The sequence below is a fragment of the Schistocerca gregaria genome, chromosome 4, assembly GCF_023897955.1.
Source record: "Schistocerca gregaria isolate iqSchGreg1 chromosome 4, iqSchGreg1.2, whole genome shotgun sequence".
NCBI lineage: Eukaryota > Metazoa > Arthropoda > Insecta > Orthoptera > Acrididae > Schistocerca > Schistocerca gregaria.
The window spans coordinates 130,526,118-130,551,316 of NC_064923.1; the positions used below are offsets into that span (position 1 = coordinate 130,526,118).

Genomic DNA, 25,199 nt, shown 5'->3' on the forward strand with positions numbered 1-25,199 from the left:
AGTCATCAGAAGATCAAAACAAATTGCGAAACTTTTTATAAAGGATATCAGTGTGGGGAGAAAACTGGAAATTGACCCTAATTAATGAAAAGTGTTACGTCATCCGCACGAGTGCTAAAACAAATCCGTTAAACTTCGGTTACACAATAAATCAATAAATGCAACTAAACACCTAGAAATTACAATTACGAACAACTTAAATTGGAAATGTTGTGGGGAAGGCAAATCAAAATGCAAGAGAGATCTGCTAGAGAGACTGCCTACACTACACCTGTCCGTCCTCTTTAGGAGTACTGCTGCGCGGTCTGGGATCCTTACCAGATAGGATTAACGGGGTACATCGAAAAAGTTCAAAGAAGAGCAGCGCGTTTTGCATTATTGCTAAATAGGAGAGAAAGTGTTACGGACATGATACAGGATTTTGGTTGGACGCCATTAACACAACGCCGACGTTGCAGCGGAATCTTCTCACGAAATTTCAATCACCAACTTTCACCTCTGAATGAGAAAATATTTTCATATTCACAGAATCTTCCGTCGGTTTTTGGTAGAACAACATTATAATAATGAATGAAAAGCATCAGTTTGCTGTTGTTCTACAATATTATTTTTATTGTTAACCGGTTTTCGGCTTACAAGGCCATCTTCAGACATTTACTGAGTATTGTCACCAAAGAAGTTAAATGTTAGCAGACAACATTGGAAGAGAAGTAAAACCTCTAGACTGAAGTAGAAACATACAGTAAGTAACATCTTTGCAATGAAAAAGTAAAACTGCACAGTACATAAATAACAGTGGAGTAGACAGGAAAACCTTTAGCACAAAATAGGAATAGCATGCCTGCATAACAGTTTCTATTAATAAGCAAAACTAATAAAATAAAATAAAATTATTTCTAGACAAGGGTGCATCAGGAGGTATGAAACAGAGTGATACACAACCAATTAAAAGAAGAGACAGTTATCAATGTACATACAGAATACTTAAGGAACTTAAGCAATATCAATAAGATAAACAGAAATTCCTGCATATCTTTATTTCTGTTTTCCTGTCTATTCCACTGTTATTTATGTACTGTGCAGTTTTACTTTTTCATTGCAAAGATGTTACTTTATGTATGTTTCTACTTCAAGCTAGAGGTGTTACTTCTCTTCAAATGTTGTCTGCCAACATTTAACTTCTTTGGTGACAATACTCAGTAAATGTCTGAAGATGGCCTTGTAAGACGAAAACCGGTTAACAATAAAAGTAATATTGTAGAACAAAAGCAAACTGGTGCTTTTCATTCATTAGAAAATATTTTGTTGACGCCGACGTACAAAGGGAGAAACGTTCATTATAATAAAATAAGGGAAATCAGAGCTCGCACGGGTAGGCATAGGCTTTCGTTTTTTTCGCGCTATGTTCGAGAATGGAATAACAGAGAATTATTGAGAAGGTCGTTCGAGGAACGCGCTGCCAGGCACATAAGTGTGCTTTGCTGTGTATCCTTGTAGATGTAGGTTTACAGGCATAGTTTTCGTGGTGTGTCCTCTTGATACGACTGTCCTTGCAGCAGGTGGCGGCGCTAACTTCCGACGACTCCCTGGAGGGCGCTGGAGCCGGCGACGGGCCGGACCCGCAGCAAGACGACCCCGAAGCGTCCGACCAGCAGTTCTTCCCGTCGTTCGCGCCGCTCTTCCAGCCGCTGGGACACTCCAGGCCGCAGCTGCTCTTCCAGGTGAGGCTTGCTGCTGTATGACCTGTTATGGTGATTCTTATATGTATCGGTATTTATGTGTTATGAAACGTTGGAGTTAGAGGTATTTTGGCTACTTCACATACTGGAAAATTATTTTTGTCACTGACTCAGTTGTGGTACTTCTCGCAGTTAGTTTGACCAACACGATGTTATTATATTAAAAGCACTCACCAACACGGAAACTGGTGAGCTATAGGACCGTATTTATGTTGAAAAAGATTTGGGGCTGATGAACTGCCAGCCAACTTCTACAGACGCGAAATTTAACCGACAGGAAGAATATGCTGCGATATGCAAATGATTAGCTTTTCAGAGTATTCACACAAGATTGGCGCCGGTGGCAACACCTACAGCGTGCTCACATGAGGAAAGTTTCCAACCGATTTCTCATACACAAACAGCAGTTGACCGGCGTTGCCTGGCGAAACGTTGTTGTGATGCCTCGTGTAAGAGGAGAAATGCGTACCATCACGTTTCCGACTTTGATAAAGGTCGGATTGTAGCCTATCGCGATTGCGGTTTATCGTATCGCGACATTACTGCTCGCGTTGGTCGAGATCCAATGACTGTTAGCAGAATATGGAATCGGTGGGTTCAGGAGGGTAATACGGAACGCCGTATTGGATCCCAACGGCCTCGTATAACTAGCAGTCGAGATGACAGGCATCTTATCCGCATGGCTGTAACGGATCGTGCAGCCACGTCTCGATCCCTAAGTCAACAGATGGGGACGTTTGCAAGACAACAACCATCTGCACGAACAGTTCGACGACGTTTGCAGCAGTATGGAGTATCAGCTCGGAGACCATGGCTGCGGTTACCCTTGACGCTACATCACAGACAGGAGCGCCTGCGATGGTGTACTCAACGACGAACCTGGGTGCACGAATGGCAAAACGTCATTTTTTCGGATGAATCCAGGCTCTGTTTACAGCATCATGATGGTCGCATCCGTGTTTGGCGACATTGCGGTGAACGCACATTGGAAGCGTGTATTCCTCATCGCCATAGTGCCGTATCACCCGTCGTGATGGTATGGGGTGCCATTGGTTACACGTCTCGGTCACCTCTTGTTCACATTGTCGGCACTTTGAACAGTGGACATCACATTTCAGATGTGTTACGACCCGTGGCTCTACCCTTCATTCGATCCCTGCGAAACCCTATATTTCAGCAGGATAATGCACGACCGCTTGTTGCAGGTCCTGTACGGGCCTTTATGGATACAGAAAATGTTCGACTGCTGCCCTGACCAGCACATTCTCCAGGTTTCTCACCAACTGAAAACGTCTGGTCAGTGGTGGCCGAGCAACTGGCTCGTCACAATACGCAGTCACTACTCTTGATGAACTGTGGTATCGTGTCGAAGCTGTATGGGCAGCTGTACCTGTACATGCCATCCAAGCTCTGTTTGACTCAATCCCCAGGCGTATCAAGGCCGTTATTGGGGCCAGAGGTGGTTGTTCTGGGTACTGATCTCTCAGGATCTATGCATCCAAATTGCGTGAAAATGTAATCATATGTCAGTTCTAGTATAATATATTTGTCGAATGGATACCTGTTTATCAGCTGCATTTCTTCTTAGTGTAGTAATTTTAATAGCCAGTAGTGTATACAAGACGAAGCGGAAAACGTCTTCGTCAGTCCTCACTCGGCTCACGTGAACATGGCTGGCAGTTGTCCAGCCGAAATATCGTGCAATGAAGTTTATGACGACCAACTGCAAGCCGAAATTTTTTTGAACTGTTGATTGGCCGGGAAAATTTCAAATTTTACGTATTTGTGTTTCTAAACAAAATTGGTTTTTATAAATTATTTTGTACTTTTGTGGAAATGTAACGCTAATGAGATTCTCGTGATTTTATTAAGCGGGGATCGAAATAATTTCCTAAACTCAGTCTACTCAAACATGATTTAATATTGTAAATACTGATTACTCTTACTGTTTCAAAGGGAGAATCGCAAATCAAGAGACATTTATATTTATTTGTCAAAATTAGCAAATATTAAGACATCATGTGATCATTTAGAACAATGGCGCTGACCTCTGCACCAATGTTCCCCTATAAAATTAGCATAAAGACATTAATTTTGTCGCTTCATGAATATAGGAGCTGGTACATATAAAATTTTACACACTTTTAAGTAATATTTGATTATATTCAGACTAAATATTACATGAAACTCACACGTTTTCGTACCTCGTTACAAAATGGCTTCTTACTCTACGAAGAACCAATAGGGAAGAGAGAGAGCGATTCTTTTGCAAAAGAACAGAGATTGCAATTACATTCGCAGGATCATATTGATTGATTACAGAGTCTTTGTGGTCTCGCGGTTCTAGGCGCGCAGTCCGGAACCGAGCGACTGCTACAGTCGCAGGTTTGAATCCTGCCTCGGGCATGGATGTGTGTGATGTCCTTAGGTTAGTTAGGTTTAAGTGGTTCTAAGTTCTAGGGGACTGATGACCACAGCTGTTGAGTCCCATAGTGTTCAGAGCCATTTGAACCATTTGAACAGAGTCTTTGTGAGTTTTCTGCGATAATATTTATTTCGTTACGACGTAAGTTTTGGTATATCTGCGAAGTAGTTCAGTATCATTTTTATGACGTTATGTGACGTACCGCCACACTGTTATCTAGTGGCTAAGTCCGCCCCGATAGCTGAGTGGTCAGCGTAACGGACTGCCGTCCTGAGGGCCCGGATTCGATTCCCCGCTGGGTCGTGGATTTTCTCCGCTCAGGGACTGGGTGTTGTGCCGTCTTCACCATCATTTCATCCCCAGCCGGCGTGCAGGTCGCCCAACGTGGTGTCGAATGTAATAAGACCTGCACTAAGGCGGCCGGACCTGCCCCGCAATACATTCATCAGAAGTAAAGAAGTAAAATATCTAAACCACATCCTGCTTTGGAGATTAATAAAACAATTGTGCCTTAACTACTGACGAAGCCTTGTCACAATTGTTTTATAAATCTCCATTGCAAGATGTAATTTTAGATATTTTACTTCTGATGAAGGTATATTTATATATACCGAAACCTTGGTCAAGAATTTCAATAAATCTTCTCATGCAAGTGTTTTGGCTGTCATCACTTACCGTGAAAAAAAGACAGAAATTTTATCCTAGTGCAGCAAACCAATAACGGTTACTAGACGAGGCCCCAGCAAGAAAACAAAACGAAACATGTAAGAAGTACCTGAAATGGACTTGTAAGAAATCCTAAACCATTCATGGTTTGAGCCAAATAAACCTTCTTAAACCATACTTGTGGCTGGTTACTGTTTCACTTATAACCACCGAGCGAGGTGGCGCAGTGGTTAGACATTGGACTCGCATTCGGGAGGACGACGGTTCAATCCCGCGTCCGGCCATCCTGATTTAGGTTTTCCGTGATTTCCGTAAATCGCTCCAGGCAAATGCCGGGATGGTTCCTTTCAAAAGGCACGGCCGACTTCCTTCCCTGTCCTTCCCTAATCCGATGAGACCGATGACCTCGCTGTCTGGTCTCCTTCCCCAAACCAACCAACCAACCATCACTTATAACCCTTATAGTAAAGCCAGGGTTCTCAACATGTCACTTTTCGACAAAATAGCGATAAAACGGATAGGCTTGATTTCAGGAAGGAGGTCTTACATACTACGATAGCCCATTCGAGCTGTTTGTCTAACGGGAGAGTAACAGTGCGGAGAAGAGTTTTGAGGTTCGGGAGAGAAATATAACCGTTTCAGTTAAATATGGAGGAGATTCTTTTCTGGGGCTACACGAGTGCTATTGGTGTGGAGCACTTTCGTTTTATCGGTGGAATTATGGACCACTTGGTTTACATAAAGAGCCTAAAAACACATATATCCAGAAGTGTGAATAATATGGGCCTTTCTGGAGATTAGGTTTTCGCACATCATAATGATCCAAAACGTACAGCTCTAGATGCGAGACTGTTGACACTCCCCGCTTGATGCCGAGACCACCGCAATCCTCTGACATTAATCCCATTCAGAATTTGTGAAACATTCTCGACAAAAATATAAGGAATCATATGTCCAATAGAAATGATCTAAAGAACGTTCTCGTAGAGGAATGGTGTAAAGTTACGGTGCACACAACAGTATCTCTGGAGAAATCCATGCTAAGGAGAATGAAACAGATTATGAAGAGCAAAGGAGGGGCTACTAAGTACAAACCGTAACATTCGATGATCAGGGTGACACTAGCAGTGTTGCCGACGATTATTTATTTTGCATTCTATCCTTAGTTTTCAATGTTTAACTACGTTTATGTAAACAGATATCTGTGTTTCTTTACCGTATCCTGCTTTTCAGTGATCGATAAACCAGCCTATGTCCTGCTGTACTTCACTCTGACTATTTTCCACCCTCTATAGACCGTGAGACATATACAGAATCATGTTGTAGGCCAGGGCCGGCCACGGCGTGCTAAATTTCGTGCGTGCCGTGTGTGCGAACCGCAGGCTGTATCGGCTTCGCTCGGTGCTTCTCGGAAGCATTCGGAACAGCATGATATTATCGGCTTCGCTCGGTGCTTCTCGGATGCATTCGGAACAGCATGATGATTCATTGAGCAATGCGGTGTGACATTTTTCAGTCGGCACAACACTCTTCAGTTCGGCAGAATCGTAGTGTCAATGCTGTGTACCCTTCCCTATTTGTTCGTGCTATGGAGTGGCTGTTTGCATAGAAAGTGTCAATCTAATGATCTATCGCATCAAGCTTTTGAAAATGAATGGGAATGACAGAAGAGAGGGGTGAGAATTTTCAATAAATATCATCTAGGCATATACGCGACGTGTACTGTAAATTTGATGTGAAACAACATTACAATGCCAAGCAGAAATTATTTAAAGATTGAGTTGACAGTGAAAGTGCAAAAAATTACAACGATCGACGGACGGGATTCATTGTTCTGTACATCAAGAAGCTCCTTATGCTAAATTTACAGGCATGGAGCACTTGAAGAAATTGGTGGTACCAACAGTAAAATTTTTGAAGTCGCATGCTTTATTACGCTGTCAGCTGTGACAGTTTTCGATGGGACTGGACGAAGAGTGTGGAGACGTTATTTATTACTGCGAAGTGCGTTGGATAAGTCATGGGTCATTTCTAGATCGATTCTTCGATTTAAAACTCGCTATTGTTGAATTTATGGAGGAACGAGAAGAGCCGGCCGATGTGGCTGTGCCGTCCTAGGCGCTTCAGTCTGGAATCGCGCGACCGCTACGGTCGCAGGTTCAAATCCTGCCTCGGGCATGGATGTGTGTGACGTCCTTAGATTAGTTAGGTTTAAGTTCTAGGGGACTGATGACCACATATGTTAAGTTCCATAGTGATCAGAGCCATTTGAACCATTTTTTGAACTAGAAGAGCAGGTCGAAAATTAGAACATCCGGAATGGATTGCAGATCTTGCATTTCAAGTGGACTTCACTACACACTGTCCACGGTGCATGTGCGGATATAATTGACTGATATGCACTGTAATTGCCTTTTTAAAGACGATTCCCTGTCCAGCTTTTCTCATGTAGAGTTTCCACGTCTCCATAATAAGGTTGCAATATTTCGACCAAAATATGTGTGTGAAAGGCGTTTTTCCGATTATGAAATTAAATAAGTCCAGATTACGTGGCAACATGAGTGCAAAAATCTGAGAAATTCTCTGCTCCTGCCCGTGTGCAGACAGTTTGAAGTGGAAAAAAAATTTATGTCCAGCGCGCCAAAAGAAGCTTTCCACTCCTCGTGTTCAGACAGCGTCGCGTGGTGGTGGAGGGGGAAATGCGCCAGCCCCAGCCGACTTAGCGCTGTGGCACTCGTGACAGGATGAATCGAATTCTTGGCCACTCTTGTAGTAGACGAATACTCATTGGGATACTTGTACAGCTACAGCAAGGCGACGCTCCTTTCGCCTACTGACGAGAGTTTCCGCCAGGCCTCGGTTGAGCAGAAGAATCGTCCTCTCTCTCTCTCTCTCTCTCTCTCTCTCTCTCTCTCTCTATCTATCTCTCTATCTCTCTCTAAACTGGATTCTTGTGAGCGTACACACACACACACACACACACACACACACACACACACACACACACACACACACGATGCGTAGCCGCTTACATATAAGGTCAAGTAGGGAATCGCTGAAGGATTATGAACTACTACATTTCAGCAAATCTGCTCTTTCACTCTGCCTTACGCTTCAGTCATTTTTTGTTTACTCTTACTAAATATTTTATACTTAATGGAATTGAGTGCGAGGAATATAGCATGTCAGGTGATAACAGACATTATGAATTTCGTACTGTATCTATATGCATTATACAAAATATTTCAGGAACTATCATGGTGGAAAGAACGTAGCATATATGTATTAAAATCAGCCAGTACTTTATTGTAATTTAAGTATAATCGAAGCGCTTCGAAAATCGTAAACGACGTAAGCATTACGATGAATGGAAGTTAGCTATTAGGTACAAACGCTTATGATTTTAAAAAAAAAATTATGCTTTGTACTTTCTGCACTAAGCAGTTCATTCAACAGAACGCGTATCGAAGAAAGTTGGTTCGAAGTATCGCATCTATCGCAACTTGTGTGTGGTGGAACTAGGGTTGCCATATCTAGCCGGGACCTTGTCATAACACTCTGAGATGGGGGTGTAGAAAACAAGTATAATTTTTCGTTTAGTACACAGTTACATGACGCTGCTTAAATAGTTCCAGCGCCGTACTGCTGTAGAAGTCTGGATTTTCTTGAATAGTTGCACTAGATCTGGAAGATGTTTGCATCGTCGATACAGCATACGCAACATGCAGTGTCATCTTGTGAGACGACCTTGTAAACATTAACTTGTTGACATAATTAAAGCTAACTGAGGCTGCATTTATATATTGCGCCAACAGATGGCTTTACTTCAGTACTTGAGGCAAATCGTAACAGTATGTTGCAAAGTCGGCGCTAAATAGGGTCCTCTCGGAATGTCGGAACAAGAAGGCTCATAACGGTGACGGTCCCGATGTATCGAGGCGGACGGAAACCGCAAGTGGAACAGCCTCGATTAACAGTGCGGGCTGCAGATGGCGTTTAAAATACAGCGTCCACCGCCCCTTCCCGCTCTCCCAACCCCCACCACGGGACGAATTCGCGCGGCAGCAATGTGGCTGCAAGTGCAGTGACGCAATCTGGCCACAGGACAGTATGCTCGGCTCTACAAACATTTTCATAAATGTCACTACGTGAATAATGTAGTTGTTAATGACTGGAGAAAGTTCGAATGACGTAAATAAATTAAATCACATCGCGTCGTCAGTGGACTGTTACTTCTGAGCTAGTCCCACAAGTTTCGACATGTTAGCGTATTAAAACAGTGTTCCAGAATGAATGTCTTTTATTTCCGCCAATGATCAGAAAACATTTGGTCCTTACTGACCCAAACTGGTAGTCTAAGGACCAAAAGTTATCTGATCGCTGACAGAAATGAAAGAAATTTATTCTACTCCTGAAATAAAGTCGGCCAAATTATCTACATGGTATCAATAATTTACAAATATTGGTAATGTGTATGCAGCTTCTGACATTTGATTTCCGTTCAAGACACGTTCCGCTTTATTGACTTAAAATACACTCCTGGAAATGGAAAAAAGAACACATTGACACCGGTGTGTCAGACCCACCATACTTGCTCCGGACACTGCGAGAGGGCTGTACAAGCAATGATCACACGCACGGCACAGCGGAGACACCAGGATCGCGGTGTTGGCCGTCGAATGGCGCTAGCTGCGCAGCATTTGTGCACCGCCGCCGTCAGTGTCAGCCAGTTTGCCGTGGCATACGGAGCTCCATCGCTGTCTTTAACACTGGTAGCATGCCGCGACAGCGTGGACGTGAACCGTATGTGCAGTTGACGGACTTTGAGCGAGGGCGTATAGTGGGCATGCGGGAGGCCGGATGGACGTACTGCCGAATTGCTCAACACGTGGGGCGTGAGGTCTCCACAGTACATCGATGTTGTCGCCAGTGGTCGGCGGAAGGTGCACGTGCCCGTCGACCTGGGACCGGACCGCGGCGACGCACGGTAGCACGCCAAGACCGTAGGATCCTACGCAGTACCGTAGGGGACCGCACCGCCACTTCCTAGCAAATTAGGGACACTGTTGCTCCTGGGGTATCGGCGACGACCATTCGCAACCGTCTCCATGAAGCTGGGCTACGGTCCCGCACACCGTTGGGCCGTCTTCCGCTCACGCCCCAACATCGTGCAGCCCGCCACCAGTGGTGTCGCGACAGGCGTGAATGGAGGGACGAATAGAGACGTGTCGTCTTCAGCGATGAGAGTCGCTTCTGCCTTGGTGCCAATGATGGTCGTATGCGTGTTTGGCGCCGTGCAGGTGAGCGCCACAATCAGGACTGCATACGACCGAGGCACACAGGGCCAACACCCGGCATCATGGTGTGGGGAGCGATCTCCTACACTGGCCGTACACCTCTGGTGATCGTCGAGGGGACACTGAATAGTGCACGGTACATCCAAACCGTCATCGAACCCATCGTTCTACCATTCCTAGACTGGCAAGGGAACTTGTTGTTCCAACAGGACAATGCACGTCCGCATGTATCCCGTGCCACCCAACGTGCTCTAGAAGGTGTAAGTCAACTACCCTGACCAGCAAGATCTACGTATCTGTCCCCCATTGAGCATGTTTGGGACTGGATGAAGCGTCGTCTCACGCGGTCTGCACGTCCAGCACGAACGCTGGTCCAACTGAGGCGCCAGGTGGAAATGGCATGGCAAGCCGTTCCACAGGACTACATCCAGCATCTCTACCATCGTCTCCATGGGAAAATAGCAGCCTGCATTGCTGCAAAAGGTGGATATACAGTGTACTAGTGCCGACATTGTGCATGCTCTGTTGCCTGTGTCTATGTGCCTGTGGTTCTGTCAGTGTGATCATGTGATGTATCTGACCCCAGGAATGTGTCAATAAAGTTTCCCCTTCCTGGGACAATGAATTCACGGTGTTCTTATTTCAATTTCCAGGAGTGTATAACCAATGGTAGGATTATCTCGACGATTTTTGCTTCTAATGTGAATGTGATGTGTATTCAAGTTTGAGTTGAATTTTCCTCTTTGTCGGTGATAAGTACTCCGCCTTCAGTCCACAAGTGGCCCACCGGGACCATCCGACCGCCGTGTCATCCTCAGATCAGGATGCTGGTAGGAGGGGCATGCGGTCAGCACACCGCTCTCCGGGTCGTTATAGTGGTTTTCTTTGACCGGATCCGCTACTATTCGGTCGAGTGGCTCCTCAGTTGACATCACGAGGCTGAGTGCACCCCGAAAAATGCCAACAGCGCATGGCCGCCCGGACGGTCACCCATCTAAGTGCTGGCCACGCCTAACAGCGCTTATCTTCGGTAATCTGACAGGAACCGTTGTTTCCACTTCGGCAAGGCCGTTGCCCTTTGTCGGTGATGGTGTGAATGGAAAAAAGAAAAGAAACTCTGAGAATATAACCAGTGATGTTTCCCCTCTCCCCGCGTCGCCCCTGGTGGACAATCTTTACAGCTGCGTACATTTTTTGTGGCTAAATAATAAAGCGCGCACCTCTTATATTTGGTACTACAGTTACGATAGCTCAGAATTCAGTAACAGTATGTGAGATTTTTCAAAAAAGTAAACAGTAGAACCATAGGAGACTAATGCAGAGTGAGAATTTTGACAAATCTGTGCGTAGCTTAGTTGATTGACAATCAATTGCCCTTGAATCCTCTTTCTCTCATTCCTGGTTGACTGGCCCAAAGCTACTTCTTTCTTTTCCGCAACGCAGCTTTCACAGATAAGACGTCTATTACTGCCAAACATGTGGCCTGTAAGAAAATGGCATTTTCTCTATTCTCAGACAATTGTGATAGTGATTCGTTCACGGGGGGAAAAATACTGTTCTCAGCAAGCAGAAAGAAGTGAAATACGAAGTGCTCACTTTGAATGCAGGACATCCACACTTCAGATATTTTACCCATTCTGTCAACAGCTAATAAATTACTCTGGACCCTTTTTCATAATGGCCCAAATGGCTCTGAGCACTAAGGGACTTAACATCTGAGGCCATCAGTCCCCTAGAACTTGGAAATACTTAAACCTAACTAACCTAAGGACATCACACTCATCCATGCCCGAGGCAGGATTCAGACCTGCAACCGTAGCGGTCGCGCGGTTCCAGACTGAAGCGCCTAGAACCGCTCGGCCACAGAGGCCGGCGACCCTTTTTCAAAACATAAGAATGTCACAACGAACTTTACACTGTACAGTATTTTAAATCTCTGTGGATTAGAATTAGGTAAACAAACACAGATTTGACGCAACATTGCTAATCTATTTTCTGTGGAAGAGCGGTGGGTATTCACATACTTCAATTGTATCTGATTCATTTACTATATCTGGCACATGTAGATTTTTGGACTGATACGTAATGAATAAAATTTTGGTTGAATCAATGGATCCAGTTTCCAGAATCCTTTTATGCACCCCAGGTCATCGAATAGTAAGCAGTTGTGACGGTCTGCATGGCCCCTATCCCCCTGCTAGTACAGTGCTCCTCTACCCTGAAATTACCTCCAGAGCACACCACTCAGGCTACTGTAGGCGCAATGCGACCTTGAAACCGCACTACGAGCACCATCCGGCCAGACCGCTTGGCGTCGTCGGGACGCTTCTGGTGACCTTGAAGCCAGTCAGTGACGTCAGAGTTGTCAGGGAGGCCTGACGGTTGGCCTAATGCGGTCTCTGCTCGGCTAGAGCGGATCGCGGTAAGCAGCGTTGCAGCAGGTTTACTGCGCCCTCAAACTCGTAGGTGGTCCACTCAATGAGTGCTGGGAAGCGAGCTAAAGGCGGGAGGGAAGGGGAAAGGTCCCATTTTTTGGTTTTTCGCTTGTATCTCGGGAACGGTGCTCTGCAGGAAAAACAGATAGAAATGAAAGCTAATTAAATTTCCTATAAAATTTGCTCTATGTATGCATTTGTCTAATTCCCAGCGCTTTTCGAGATATAACTTATTGAAAATCGAAGACTCCTGAAAAAATAATTTGTATCTCACTCCTTTTGTCAAACACTTGCATCTAGTGCCGCCTCCCATGATAATTTCTCAAAAAAATTGTCAGAAACGAAGTTGTTGAGCATTAACGTTCCTTCAATTTGATATAGACTTTTACTACTTTATCTTGAACCACTCAAAAGCTATAGAATTTCTAAGATATAAACTCAGTTTTGATGTTCCTTTACAGATGAGAATATTGAGAGTCTGTGGCGTTTTAATTGCTGTAACTTACTATCATGATGAATAACAACAATTTAACAATGGCAATACGGTAATTGCGATTGAAACACAACACTTTTCTATAATTATAGCTTTTATTAGATTATTACAAATCATATAATGAAAGTATTTACGTGGACTGATAGTAATTCAAAAATTAAAAAAAATGCATTCAAGGAAACATCTTGTTTTTCTTTTAAAAAAATAAAAAATAAAACTGAAGGGTCGATGCTCATTCATCTTCGTCAGCAGTGGAGACGCCGTGAAGGTCGCAGGTACCTCACGACGTGGAAAGGGTTAATAATGTGGGAAGCCCATCCAAGAACGTCAAAGCTCGGCTTCGATTCATTCGAAAGACCGGATAGAGAGGGACTAGGTTCTCAATCACTTCCTATCTTCATCTTCAGTTCACTTCAAATGATCATCAAGCGTTTGTAGAGACAGTTTCTGTGTCGGTTTTTCCTGATTTGTTTCTTATTCAGACAAACGTAAACACTATGGTGTGCACAGTGTGATGAAACAACCGATGGACCAGGCGATTGTGTTTCCACTGTGACAAAGAAAGGAATGTTATCACTCGTCACAGCAAGTAGAGAAAGTGGAGATAGGATTAGTTCTTTTTTTAAAGGGTTTGGACACCTTTCTCATTCATACCGAATTCCGATACACCAGATCGCAATCCATGAAGGCAAGTTTAAGGAGGACTTTACACGTCCTCAGAACCACCTGAGCCTGCCACTTTCAGATCCAAACAATTCCATTTCGGTTTCAAAACAAAATTTTTCGTTTATGCCGGAAGTGAAAAAAATTCCGCGACAAAACTGACAGACAAGTAACAAACGTGGATGATGCTTCAACTATACATAATCAGTGGGGAGATGGAAGTGATGCGTCGTCTTTCCCCCTTAAATGATTTAGTTGCGGAGGAGGCTGTGTATCACAATGAACGTCGGTTTTACTTTGTGAGGCCTTTATACTAGAAACCCTCAACATTCACGTATGAAAATTGTGTTTCAAACGCAATTGAACAGTTTAGTGACTTACTGGAGACGAATAGTAACTGTCAGTTTACTGTAAACGAAACTGCGGGCACTGTTACCGGGAGGAAATCTCAATGGAGAACTACGAAAATGGGACTGCTGAAGAGGCAGCGTAATGGTGTGGAACGGCAGCTGGTCACGTGATTGAAAACAATGTTTAACAACATTAGACTCATTATCGTACTATTTAAACTAAAAGTTTATCTTCCATGGAACAGAAACAATTGCTCAGAAGAAATAATATCGGCTTATTTTCAAATATACCGTAACAAGACCCGAATAATTGCAAAGACCTAGGTAATTTACATGTGTCTGAGTTGCATTATACGTCGCACATTGGGGGCAGACAGCCGTGATACGTTTTTGTGAAACCCATCCGTCTGCGAGTAGCCAGGGCCTCAAGTATGGAAGCCGACCTGCAGCGCGTCACCAGCAAGCCTCTACACGTTTTGCGAGCCGTGTCCGGAAACCGGAAAAAAAAAATAGTATCGGCAGCAGTTGAGAGATTTATACCAAATAAATTAACAAACGACAGAGATAATCCTCCTTGACACGCCGGCCGGAGTGGCCGTGCGGTTCTAGGCGCTACAGTCTGGAGCCGAGCGACCGTTACGGTCGCAGGTTCGAATCCTGCCTCGGGCATGGATGTGTGTGATGTCCTTAGGTTCGTTAGGTTTAATTAGTTCTAAGTTCTAGGCGACTGATGACCTCAGAAGTTTAGTCGCATAGTGCTCAGAGCCATTTGAACCTCCTTGACACACAAAACGGGTCAGAACACTGTTGCAGAAACAACGAAACAAACATGCCGAATTTAAACAGACGCAAAATCCACAAGATTAGCGATATTTTGCAGAAGCTCGAAATTTAGCGCGGACTTCAATGTGAGATGCGTCTAACAGTTCCCACAACGAAAATTTTATCTCGAAACCTGGCAGAAAATCCAAGGAGATTCTGGTCGTATGTGAAGTATATTAGCGGCAAGAAACAATAAATGCCTTCTCTGCGCGATAGCAATGGAGATACTATCGAAGACACTGCTGCCGAAGTAGATTTACTAAACGCAGCCTTCCGAAATGCCTTCGCAAAAGACGAAGTAAATATTCCAGAATTCGAATCAAGAACAGCTGCCAACATGAGTAACGTAGAAGTAAATACCCTCGGAATATCCACTGAATAAAAGTAAGTCTTCTGGTCCAGACTGTATACCAATTAGGTTCCTTTCAGAGTATGCTGATGTAATGTGCCCATGCTTAAGAATCATATACAACCGTTCGCTCGTCGAAACATCCCTACCCAAAGACTGTAAAGTTGCACAAGTCACTCCAATATTCAAGAAAGGTAGTAGGAATAATCCACTTAATTACAGTCCCATATCATTAACGTCTTTATGCAGCAGGATTCTGTAACATATTTTGTGTTCGAACATTATGAATTACCTCGAAGAAAACGGTCTATTGACACACAGTCAACATGGGTTTAGAAAACATCGTTCTTGTGAAACACAACTAGCTCTTTATCCGCATGAATTGTTGAGTGCTATTGACAAGGTATTTCAGATCGATTCCGTATTGCTGGATTTCCGGAAGGCTTTTGACACTGTACCACACAAGCGGCTTGTAGTGAAATTGCGTGCTAATGGAACATCGTCTGTTATGTGACGGGGTTTATGATTTCCTGTCAGAGAGGTCGCAGTTCGTAGTAATTGACGGAAAGTCATCGAGTAAAACAGAAGTGATTTCTGGCGTTCCCCAAGGTAGTGTTATAGGGCCTTTGCTGTTCCTTATCTATATAATCGATTTGGGAGACAATCTGAGCAGCCGTCCTAGGCTGTTTGCAGATGATGCTGTCGTTTATCGACAAATAAAGTCATCACAAGATCAAAACAAATTGCAAAACGATTTAGAAAAGATATCTGAATGGTGCGAAAATTGGCAGTTGACCCTAAATAACGAAAAGTGCTAGGTCATCCACATGAGTGCCAAAAGGAATTCGTTAAACTTCGGTGACGCGATAAATCAGTCAAATCTAAATTCAACTAAATACCTAGGAATCACAACTACGAACAACTTAAATTGGAAGGAACGCATAGAAAATGTTGTGGGGAAGACTAACCAAAGGCTGCGTTTTATTGGTAGGACACTTAGAACACGTAAAAGATTTGCTAGGGAGACTGCCTACACTTCGCTTGTCCGTCCTCTTTTAGAAGACTGCTGCGTGGTGTGTGATACTTACCAGATAGGACTGACGGAGTACATTGAAAAAGTTCAAAGAAGCGCAGCACGTTTTGTATTATCGCGAAATATGGGAGAGAGTGTCACTGAAACGATACTGGATATCATTAAAAGAAAGGCGGTTTTCGTTGCGACGGAATCTTCTCACGAAATTCCAGTCACCAACTTCTCATCCGAATGCGAAAATATTTTGTCGACACGTACCTACGCAAGGAGAAACGATCGCCATGATAAAATAAGGGAAATCAGAGCTCGTACGGAAAGATATAGGTGTTCGTTCTTTCCGCGCGCTATACGAGATTGGAATAATAGAGTATTGTGAAGGTGGTTCGATGAACCCTCTGCCAGGTACTTAAATGTGATTTGCAGAGTATTCATGTAGATGTGGATATACCTCTGGTTATCTGTCGCAATTTTTGGAACACCGTCTGCTAGGCAACGAAGATACAGACAATTGTCGTTCTGTGTTCTACAGAGGCAGAATATGTAGCTCAGGCGACAGCTACTGCTGAGTTACTCTGGCTGAAATACTTGTTGGACTACATTCGAACTCCACTCCTGTTACCAATTTGTTTATTCGAGGATAATCAGTCCTGCGCAAGGTTACTGAAGAAATGGGAACATTGTCGGTTGAGGCACATCAACATTAAATATAACTTGGTGCACCAATTTCACTACAGCAAAATCATCACCGGCGAGCATTTACGATCGGAGGACCAGATTGCAAACATCTTTGCCAAAGGCCTACTAGCTCGTAAATTTATCGATCTGAGAAGCTTGTTGCTTTGTCCTAATTTTTGTTAATGTTAAATGTAAAATCATTAAATTCAGGAAGGGTGTTGAGATTGCAGTCTAATGATTACACCTGTGACTTACGTTAAGTAACTTCAAAGATTTAAAAGCACGCTTTTTGCCGTTTTTCGTTGCTCAGTTGCTTCAGTTATTTCTTTCAATTTAATAAAATCAGTTAATAGTTGTGAAGGGACAGATCAAGATAAGATGGATAGTTTTTATGAGGCACTCAGTGATGTAGTTGTTAGAGTAAAGGACAAGGACAGTGTTCTGCTCTTGGGTGATTTTAATGCCAGGATTGGAAATCAAACAGAAGGGTATGAAAAGGTTATGGGTAAATTTGGAGAGGATATGGAGGCCAACAGGGACGGGAAACAACACTTGGATTTCTGTGCCAGTATGGGCTTAGTAATCACAAACTCCTTTTTTAAACATAAGAACATTCACCGGTATACTTGGGAAGGCAAGGGAACCAGATCTGTCATTGGCTATATAATAACAGATCAGGAATTCAGGAAGGCTGTGAGGGACACACGTGTATTCAGGGGATTCTTTGATGACACTGATCATTGTTTAATCTGCAGTGAAATTGGGATTGTGAGGCCGAAAGTGCAGGAGGTCAGGTCTATATGTAGGAGGATAAGAGTGGTGAAACTTCAGGATAAGGAAATCAGGCACAAGTACATAACAGCGATCTCAGAAAGGTACCAGTTATTTGAATGTAGTCAATTACAGTCATTGGAAAAAGAATGGACAAGGTACAGGGACACAGTACTAGAAGTGGCTAAAGAATGTCTTGGAACAGTAGTGTGTAAAAGTAGGATGAAGCAAACAGCTTGGTGGAATGACACAGTCAAGGCAGCCTGTAAAAGGAAAAAGAAGGCGTATCGAAAATGGCTACATACTAGAACTCAGGTAGACAGAGAAAGTTATGTTGAAGAAAGAAACAAAGCCAAACAGATAATTACAGCATCCAAGAAGAAATCTTGGGAAGACTTTGGAAACAGGTTGGAGACTATGGGTCAAGCTGCTGGAAAACCATTCTCGAGTGTAATTAGCAGTCTTCGAAAGGGAGGTAAGAAGGAAATGACAAGTATTTTGGACAGGTCAGGAAAACTGCTGGTGAACCCTGTGGATGCCTTGGGCAGATGGAGGGAATATTGTGAAGAGTTGCTCAATGTAGGTGAAAATGCGGTCAGCAATGTTTCAGATTTCGAGGTAGAATAGGCTAGGAATGATGATGGAAATAGGATCACATTTGAGGAAATGGAGAAATTGGTCAATAGATTGCAGTGCAATAAAGCAGCTGGGGTGGATGAAATTAAGTCCGAACTCATCAAATACAGTGGAACGTCAGGTCTTAAATGGCTACACAGGATAATTGAAATGGCCTGGGAGTCGGGACAGGTTCCATCAGACTGGACAAAAGCAGTAATCACACCAATCTTTAAACATGGAAACAGAAAAGATTGTAACAACTACAGAGGTATCTCTTTAATCAGCGTTGTGGGTAAAATCTTCTCAGGTATTGTTGAAAGGAAAGTGCGAGTATTAGTTGAGGACCAATTGGATGAAAATCAGTGTGGGTTTAGGCCTCTTAGAGGTTGTCAGGTCCAGATCTTTAGCTTACGGGAAATAATGGAGAAGTGTTATGAGTGGAACAGGGAATTGCATCTATGCTTTATAGAGCTAGAAAAGGCATATGACAGGGTTCCTAGGAGGAAGTTACTGTCTTTTCTACGAGATTATGGAATAGGAGGCAAACTTTTGTAAGCAATTAAAGGTCTTTACATGGATAGTCAGGCAGCAGTTAGAGTTGACGGTAAATTGAGTTCATGGTTCAGAATAGTTTCAGGAGTAAGACAAGGCTGCAACCTGTCTACACTGTTGTTCATATTATTTATGGATCATATGTTGAAAACAATAGACTGGTTGGGTGAGACCAAGATATGTGAACACAAAATAAGCAGTCTTGCGTATGCGGACGACTTAGTTGTGATGGCAGATTCGATTGAAAGGTTGCAAAGTAATATTTCAGAGCTAGATCAGAAATGTAAGGACTATGGTATGAAGATTAGCATCTCCAAAACGAAAGTAATGTCAGTGGGAAAGAAATATAAACGGATTCAGTGCCAAGGAGGAACAAAGTTAGAGCAGGTGGACGCTTTCAAGTACTTAGGATGTATATTCTCACAGGATGGCAACATAGTGAAAGAACTGGAAGCGAGGTGTAGCAAAGCTAATGCAGTGAGCGCTCAGCTACGATCTACTCTCTTCAATCTTTCGACCAACTTTGTTGTATGGGAGCGAAAGCTGGGTGGATTCGGGTTACCTTATCAACAAGGTTGAAGTTAGGGATATGAAAGTAGCTAGGATGATTGCAGGTACTAGCAAATGGGAACAATGGCAGGAGGGTGTCCACAATGAGGAAATCAAAGAAAAACTGGGAATGAACTCTATAGATGTAGCAGTCAGGATGAACAGGCTTAGATGGTGGGGTCATGTTACACGCATGGGAGAAGCAAGGTTACCCAAGAGACTCATGGGTTCAGCAGTAGAGGGTAGGAGGAGTCGGGGCAGACCAAGGAGAAGGTACCTGGATTCGGTTAAGAATGATTTTGAAGTAATAGGTTTAACATCAGAAGAGGCACCAATGTTAGCACTGAATAGGGGATCATGGAGGAATTTTATAAGTGGGCTATGCTCCAGACTGAACGCTGAAAGGCATAATCAGTCTTAAATGATGATGATGATGATGAGTTAATAGTTTTAACATTTTGTGAGTGTTATTTAAGTGCAGAAACTATGAATTTGTCATGGACTGTCTGCTTTCTAGACATTACTGCTGCCAAATACCGAAGATCGTAATGCTTCCTTTTGTTTGTCAGGGATTTCTGGGAGGCAGAATAATCTTTCAACATGACCCTTCTCCAGTCGACATTGCTTTCAAATGAACGGAGCTGTTGATTTATTAGACTAGCTCACAAAATTGCTAACCTCAGCCCTATAGAGCACGTACGGGCAGAGAAGGAGAAAATTGGAGGGAAGCAGTTCACAATACACGGGGAGAAATTTTGCAGAATAACGAATTAATCTGGAAACTTATTGCCTCTGTTCCCCTTACGGCTAAATGCTGTTGTAGAGGAGGATGGAAGCTGGACACGAGACTGAATCTATTGTGTTAGTAGGGAGAAAACTTAGTTTATGACAAACTAATGTTTTGTTTTGCCTTCTATTACTTTTAATGAGCTTTTACACGGCTACGAACAAAAGAAAAATTTGTTTGTCTTAACTTTTTTTAAATAAATCTGTTATATAAGTAACTCACAAATGTTTGTGCAACTACGGCTAAGAGATTCAATTTAAAGAAGAAGAATAGAATACGTGTATAAACTGTTGCGTCTATTTCACTCTTTTCAGTCGTTCAATAGGTCCTTGATTTTAAATTAGTTTACGACCATTGACGAAGAAGACCAACAACAGCAGAAAACAACTTTCACACAGCGTTTACGCTTGTGCTCAGGTAACGAATCCCAATGGCTGTTACAAAAAACATTACCTCCCACAACATGGACATTGAATCTGTTAACTAATCAGCTGAAGCTCATACTACTTTCAGAAGATACTCTGGAAGGTTCCTTTTCCCTCCTTCATCCTTATCGCTCCACAAAAAAAGGGAACCTCTGCTTTTGTCAGGAACCATGCTACAGTACTTCCGATGCGAAGATTGTTTGGAGGTCGCGTCCTCGATTGTGACCCCTCGCGTTCCTTCGCAATAAAAGGATATCCTTTCGTGTTCTTCCATCCTTGAGGCTCTTTCTCCAGTTTATGCTATTCTGAAATTTTTATTTCTCGACTCACCAGAGAGCTACGTCCCGCTAACCCCTAGTTCACTCCCAGACTTGCAGTACCACAGAAATGGTTAGTATGTGGTATTAGCCATTAACTGCCAATGAAATGATTAGTAATCCGATCACACATCATAAATATAATCTAATATAAAAATCAGTGTACAATGATATTAAATGTAGTGGCAAAATCTTGTTGCTTTGCAAAGTATACGATAGTAGAAGCTAAAACGTTCCTGTAAACGTGGCTCCACATACGTGCCGTTTATGTATGTATTGTTACGAGCCATCTCTCACTTCAAGACGAAGTGTTGTCACAGTATCATTGTATTCGATCAAAACTCCATCTAATGAGGTTCAAATTTCACCCACAAACTACCTTACCTTGCGCAACGTTGGGAAATGTGGTACACACATGACGGGGCACTGGCACATTTTACTGCTGGTGTAAAACAGCTAACGCGCCAAAATGGCCCAAGGTGGACAGACGGAGTGCAGGCTGTACTTCCAGATTCACGTAACCTCAGTCCTCTGAATTTTTCTGTCTGTGGTCATCTCAAAATGAGGTGTAAGCACTCCCATTGATACAGTTGAGAAACTGGAGCAGCGAATTGTACAACCTTGTTAAGATTTACCAGATGGTCTGCGGGTATTTGATAAAATTTGTAACTCACTGCAAAGAAGAGTGCTGTAGTGCATCCAAATTTGAGGACTACACGAGGAACACTTCCGTTGAAAAGTGGGAGTGTGCAGTAAACTGTAACACATAACATGGTAAATCAGTTGTATTTCTTGTTAGGGTAGGGGTTGAGTGAAAACTGAATCGAATTAGTTCGGAATTTGATCGAAGAGTCTACATTCTGAACACGTTTACACTAATGAGAACAACACTTCGCGATAAAATCAGTGTCGTCTCATAACTACACTGTCGCAACTATTTCGCTGAGTTTGGAGCCTACGTTTACTGGAATATTTTTGCTTCTGTTATCGAATACTTTCCCACATGTCGGTTTTCACTATTAACTGTGATTATGTATTATTTTTCGTGTGATGGCATAGAAATATAGCCAAATATTTACAGCAAATATATACATGTCTTTACAGATAAACAAAATCTCACGTTCGTAATGGCTTCATAGACCTAAGTCCAGATTGTAAATCCAGTCAAAAGCTTCTCCACACAAACTGTGAAGGTCTGCCACTGTTCCTCTGAATGGTCTGCGGGAACATTCAAATATTGTGTGATGTACTTTTTGCTGCTCTTCACCGCAGTCACATTCGGGGGAGGACTTCCATACCCACTGGGGCAGCAATGGTCCCCATCTGTGCCGGTCAGTCTGATACACCAGCGTCGTCGGGAAGGATGGAAACCTGCTGGTCGCTCCCGGAGAGTTTAGATTCGTTGATGACGTCTTCTGGAAGATTGGTCATCCCATTGACTGTTCAAGGCTTCGTGCGTGTTGATGTTGCTGTCCTGTAGGATGATTAGACCCTACTGTGTTCCATGAAGGAGTTCAGATAAAGAAATTTCCGAATGAATTGATTGTTCCGAGTTATTTTTTATTCTTGTCCACACATTTCAGAAATCACTGTGACCTTCACAAGGATTGTCGTGGAACACTACTAAGTACTGGTAGCCAGTGCGTCTTTGTGAGACGCATACATCCTGTGATGAGGAACCTTGCTTGACTGATGCTGTGTGTCAAATATTTTAGTTCGAGCTCTGCCTAGGCAGGTGGATCAGGAAAGTCGTATGAATACAAATCAAAAAGGAGTTGGGCCAAACAAGAACCTTGAGGGACATCATCATTTATTTTGTGAACTATGCTTTTAGAATTCTCTGAGAACATTTGGAAATACCTGTTACTCAGCATGTTACCGATTAGAGTGATTACATTCCGACATGGGATAACACTGGTGAATTTGAGAAGGAGTTTGTCGCGTCAGACAGTATCATAGACTGCAGTTAGATCAAAAAAGTACCCCAAGTTTGTCCTCTTTTTCTCAAAGCCGTTTTCAATATGAGCTGCAATTGCTGGCACCTGTTCCTATCATCATCTTCCTGGTCTACATCCATCTTATTATTGGGAGGTGTTTGTTGATGACTTAGCAGATTCTGTTGTGAATGAGCCTCTACAACAGCTTGAACGTGACACTAAGAAGTGCAATGGGAATATAGTTTTCAACTTTGGATGGATCTTCGCTTGGTTTTAGTACTATAATACTCTTACTTTTCTTGAAGATTCTAAGACATTTCCAGGGGCAGATGTGGACTCTGACCACAATTTATTGGTTATGAACTGTAGATTAAAATTGAAGAAACTGCAACAGGCTGGTAATTTAAGAAGATGGGACCTAGATAAACTGGAAGAACCAGAGGTTGTGGAGAGTTTCAGAGAGAACAGTGGAAACAAATACAGTAGAAGTAGAATGGGTAACTTTGAGAGATGAAATATTGAAGGCAGCAGAGGATCAAGGAGGTAAAAAGTTGAGGGCTAGAATAAATACTTGGGTAACAGAAGAAATATTGAATTTAATTGATGAAAGGTGAAAACAGAGAAATGCAGTAAATGAAGAAGCCCAAAAAGAGTACAAACTTCTCAATCTATGAAATCAACAGGAAGTGCAACATGGCTAAGCAGGTATGGCTAAAGAACAAATGCAAGTATGTAGAGGCCTATATCACTAGGGGTAAAATAGATACTGCCTACATGGAAATGAAAGAGACCTTGGAGAAAAGAGAACCACCTGTATGAATATCATGATCTCAGATGGAAAACCATTCCTAAGCAAAAAAGGAAAAGCGGAAAGGTGCAAGGAGTATATAGAGGATCTGTACAAGAGCGATGTACTTGAGGGCAATGTTATGGAAACTGAAGAGGACATAGATGAAGATGAAGTGGGAGATATGATACTGCATGAAGTATTTGACGGAGCATTGAAAGACATAAGTCGAAACAAGACCCGGGAGTAGACAAAATACCATTGGAACTACTGGTAACCTGGGGAAAGCCAGCCATGTCAAAACCCTAGCATCAGGTGAGCAAGACGTATGAAACCGTTGAAATACCCTCATACTTCAAGCAGAATATAATAATTCCGATTACAAAGAAAGCAGGTGTCGGCAGGTGTGAACATTACCGAACTATCAGTTTAATAAGTCACGGCTGCAAAATACTCACACGAATTCTGTACAGAAGAGTGGAAAAACTGGTAGAAGTTGACCTCGGGGAAGATCAGTTTGGATTCCGTAGAAATGTTAAACACGCGAGGCAATGCTGACCCTAAGGAAAAGCAAATCTACGTTTGTGGCATTTGTAGACACAGAGAAAGCTTTAGACGATGTTGACTGGAATACTCTCTTTCACATGATGAAGGTGGCAGGGGTAAAATACGGGGAGTGAAAGGCTATTTACAATTTGTACAGAAACCAGATGGCCGCGCGGGATTAGCCGAGCGGTCTAGGGCACTGCAGTCATGGACTGTGCTGCTGGTCCCGGCGGAGGTTCGAGTCCTCCCTCGGGCATGGGTGTGTGTGTTTGTCCTTAGGATAATTAAGGTTAAGTAGTGTGTAAGCTTAGGGACTGATGACCTTAGCAGTAAGTCCCATAAGATTTCACACACGTTTTTAGAAACCAGATGGCAGTTATAAGAGTCGAGGGGCATGAAAGGGAAGCAGTGGTTAGAAGGGAGTGAGAACGGTTGTACCCTATCCCCGATGTTATTCAGTCTGTATATTGAGCAAGCACTAAACGAAACAAAAGAAAAAATTGCGAGTAGGAATTAAAACCCATGGAGCAGAAATAAAAATTTTGAGGTTTGCCAATGACACTGAAATTCTGTCAGGGACATCAAAGGACTTGGAAGACCAGTTGAATGGAATCGACAGTGCATTGAAAAGAGGATATAAGATGAACATCAAGAAGAGCAAAATGAGGGTAATGGAATGTGAATTAAATCAGGTGATGCTGAGGGAATTAGAGTAGGAAATGAGACACTTAAAGTAGCAGATGAGTTTTGCTGTTTGGGAAGCAAAATAACTGCTCACTGTCGAAGTAGGAAGGATATAAAATGTAGACTGGCAATGGCAAGGAAAGCGTTTCTGAAGAAGATAAATTTGTTAACATCGAGTATAGATTTAAGTGTCAGGAAATCCTTTCTGAAAGTATTTGTATGTAGTGTGGCCATGTATGGAAGTGAAACGCGGACAATAGTTTAGACAAGGAGAGAATA

At 42.9% G+C, this 25,199-nt stretch overlaps 1 protein-coding gene across 1 annotated transcript in view; it reads left to right on the plus strand.

Annotated features, from left to right (window-relative positions):
• LOC126266649 (uncharacterized) overlaps positions 1–25,199 on the plus strand; it is a 410,325-nt gene that overhangs the window by 370,640 nt on the left and 14,486 nt on the right. Inside the window, exon 3 of the mRNA XM_049971041.1 lies at positions 1,560–1,721. Within this exon, the coding sequence (XP_049826998.1) occupies positions 1,560–1,721 (162 nt within the window). The remainder of the gene's footprint in view (positions 1–1,559; positions 1,722–25,199) is intronic.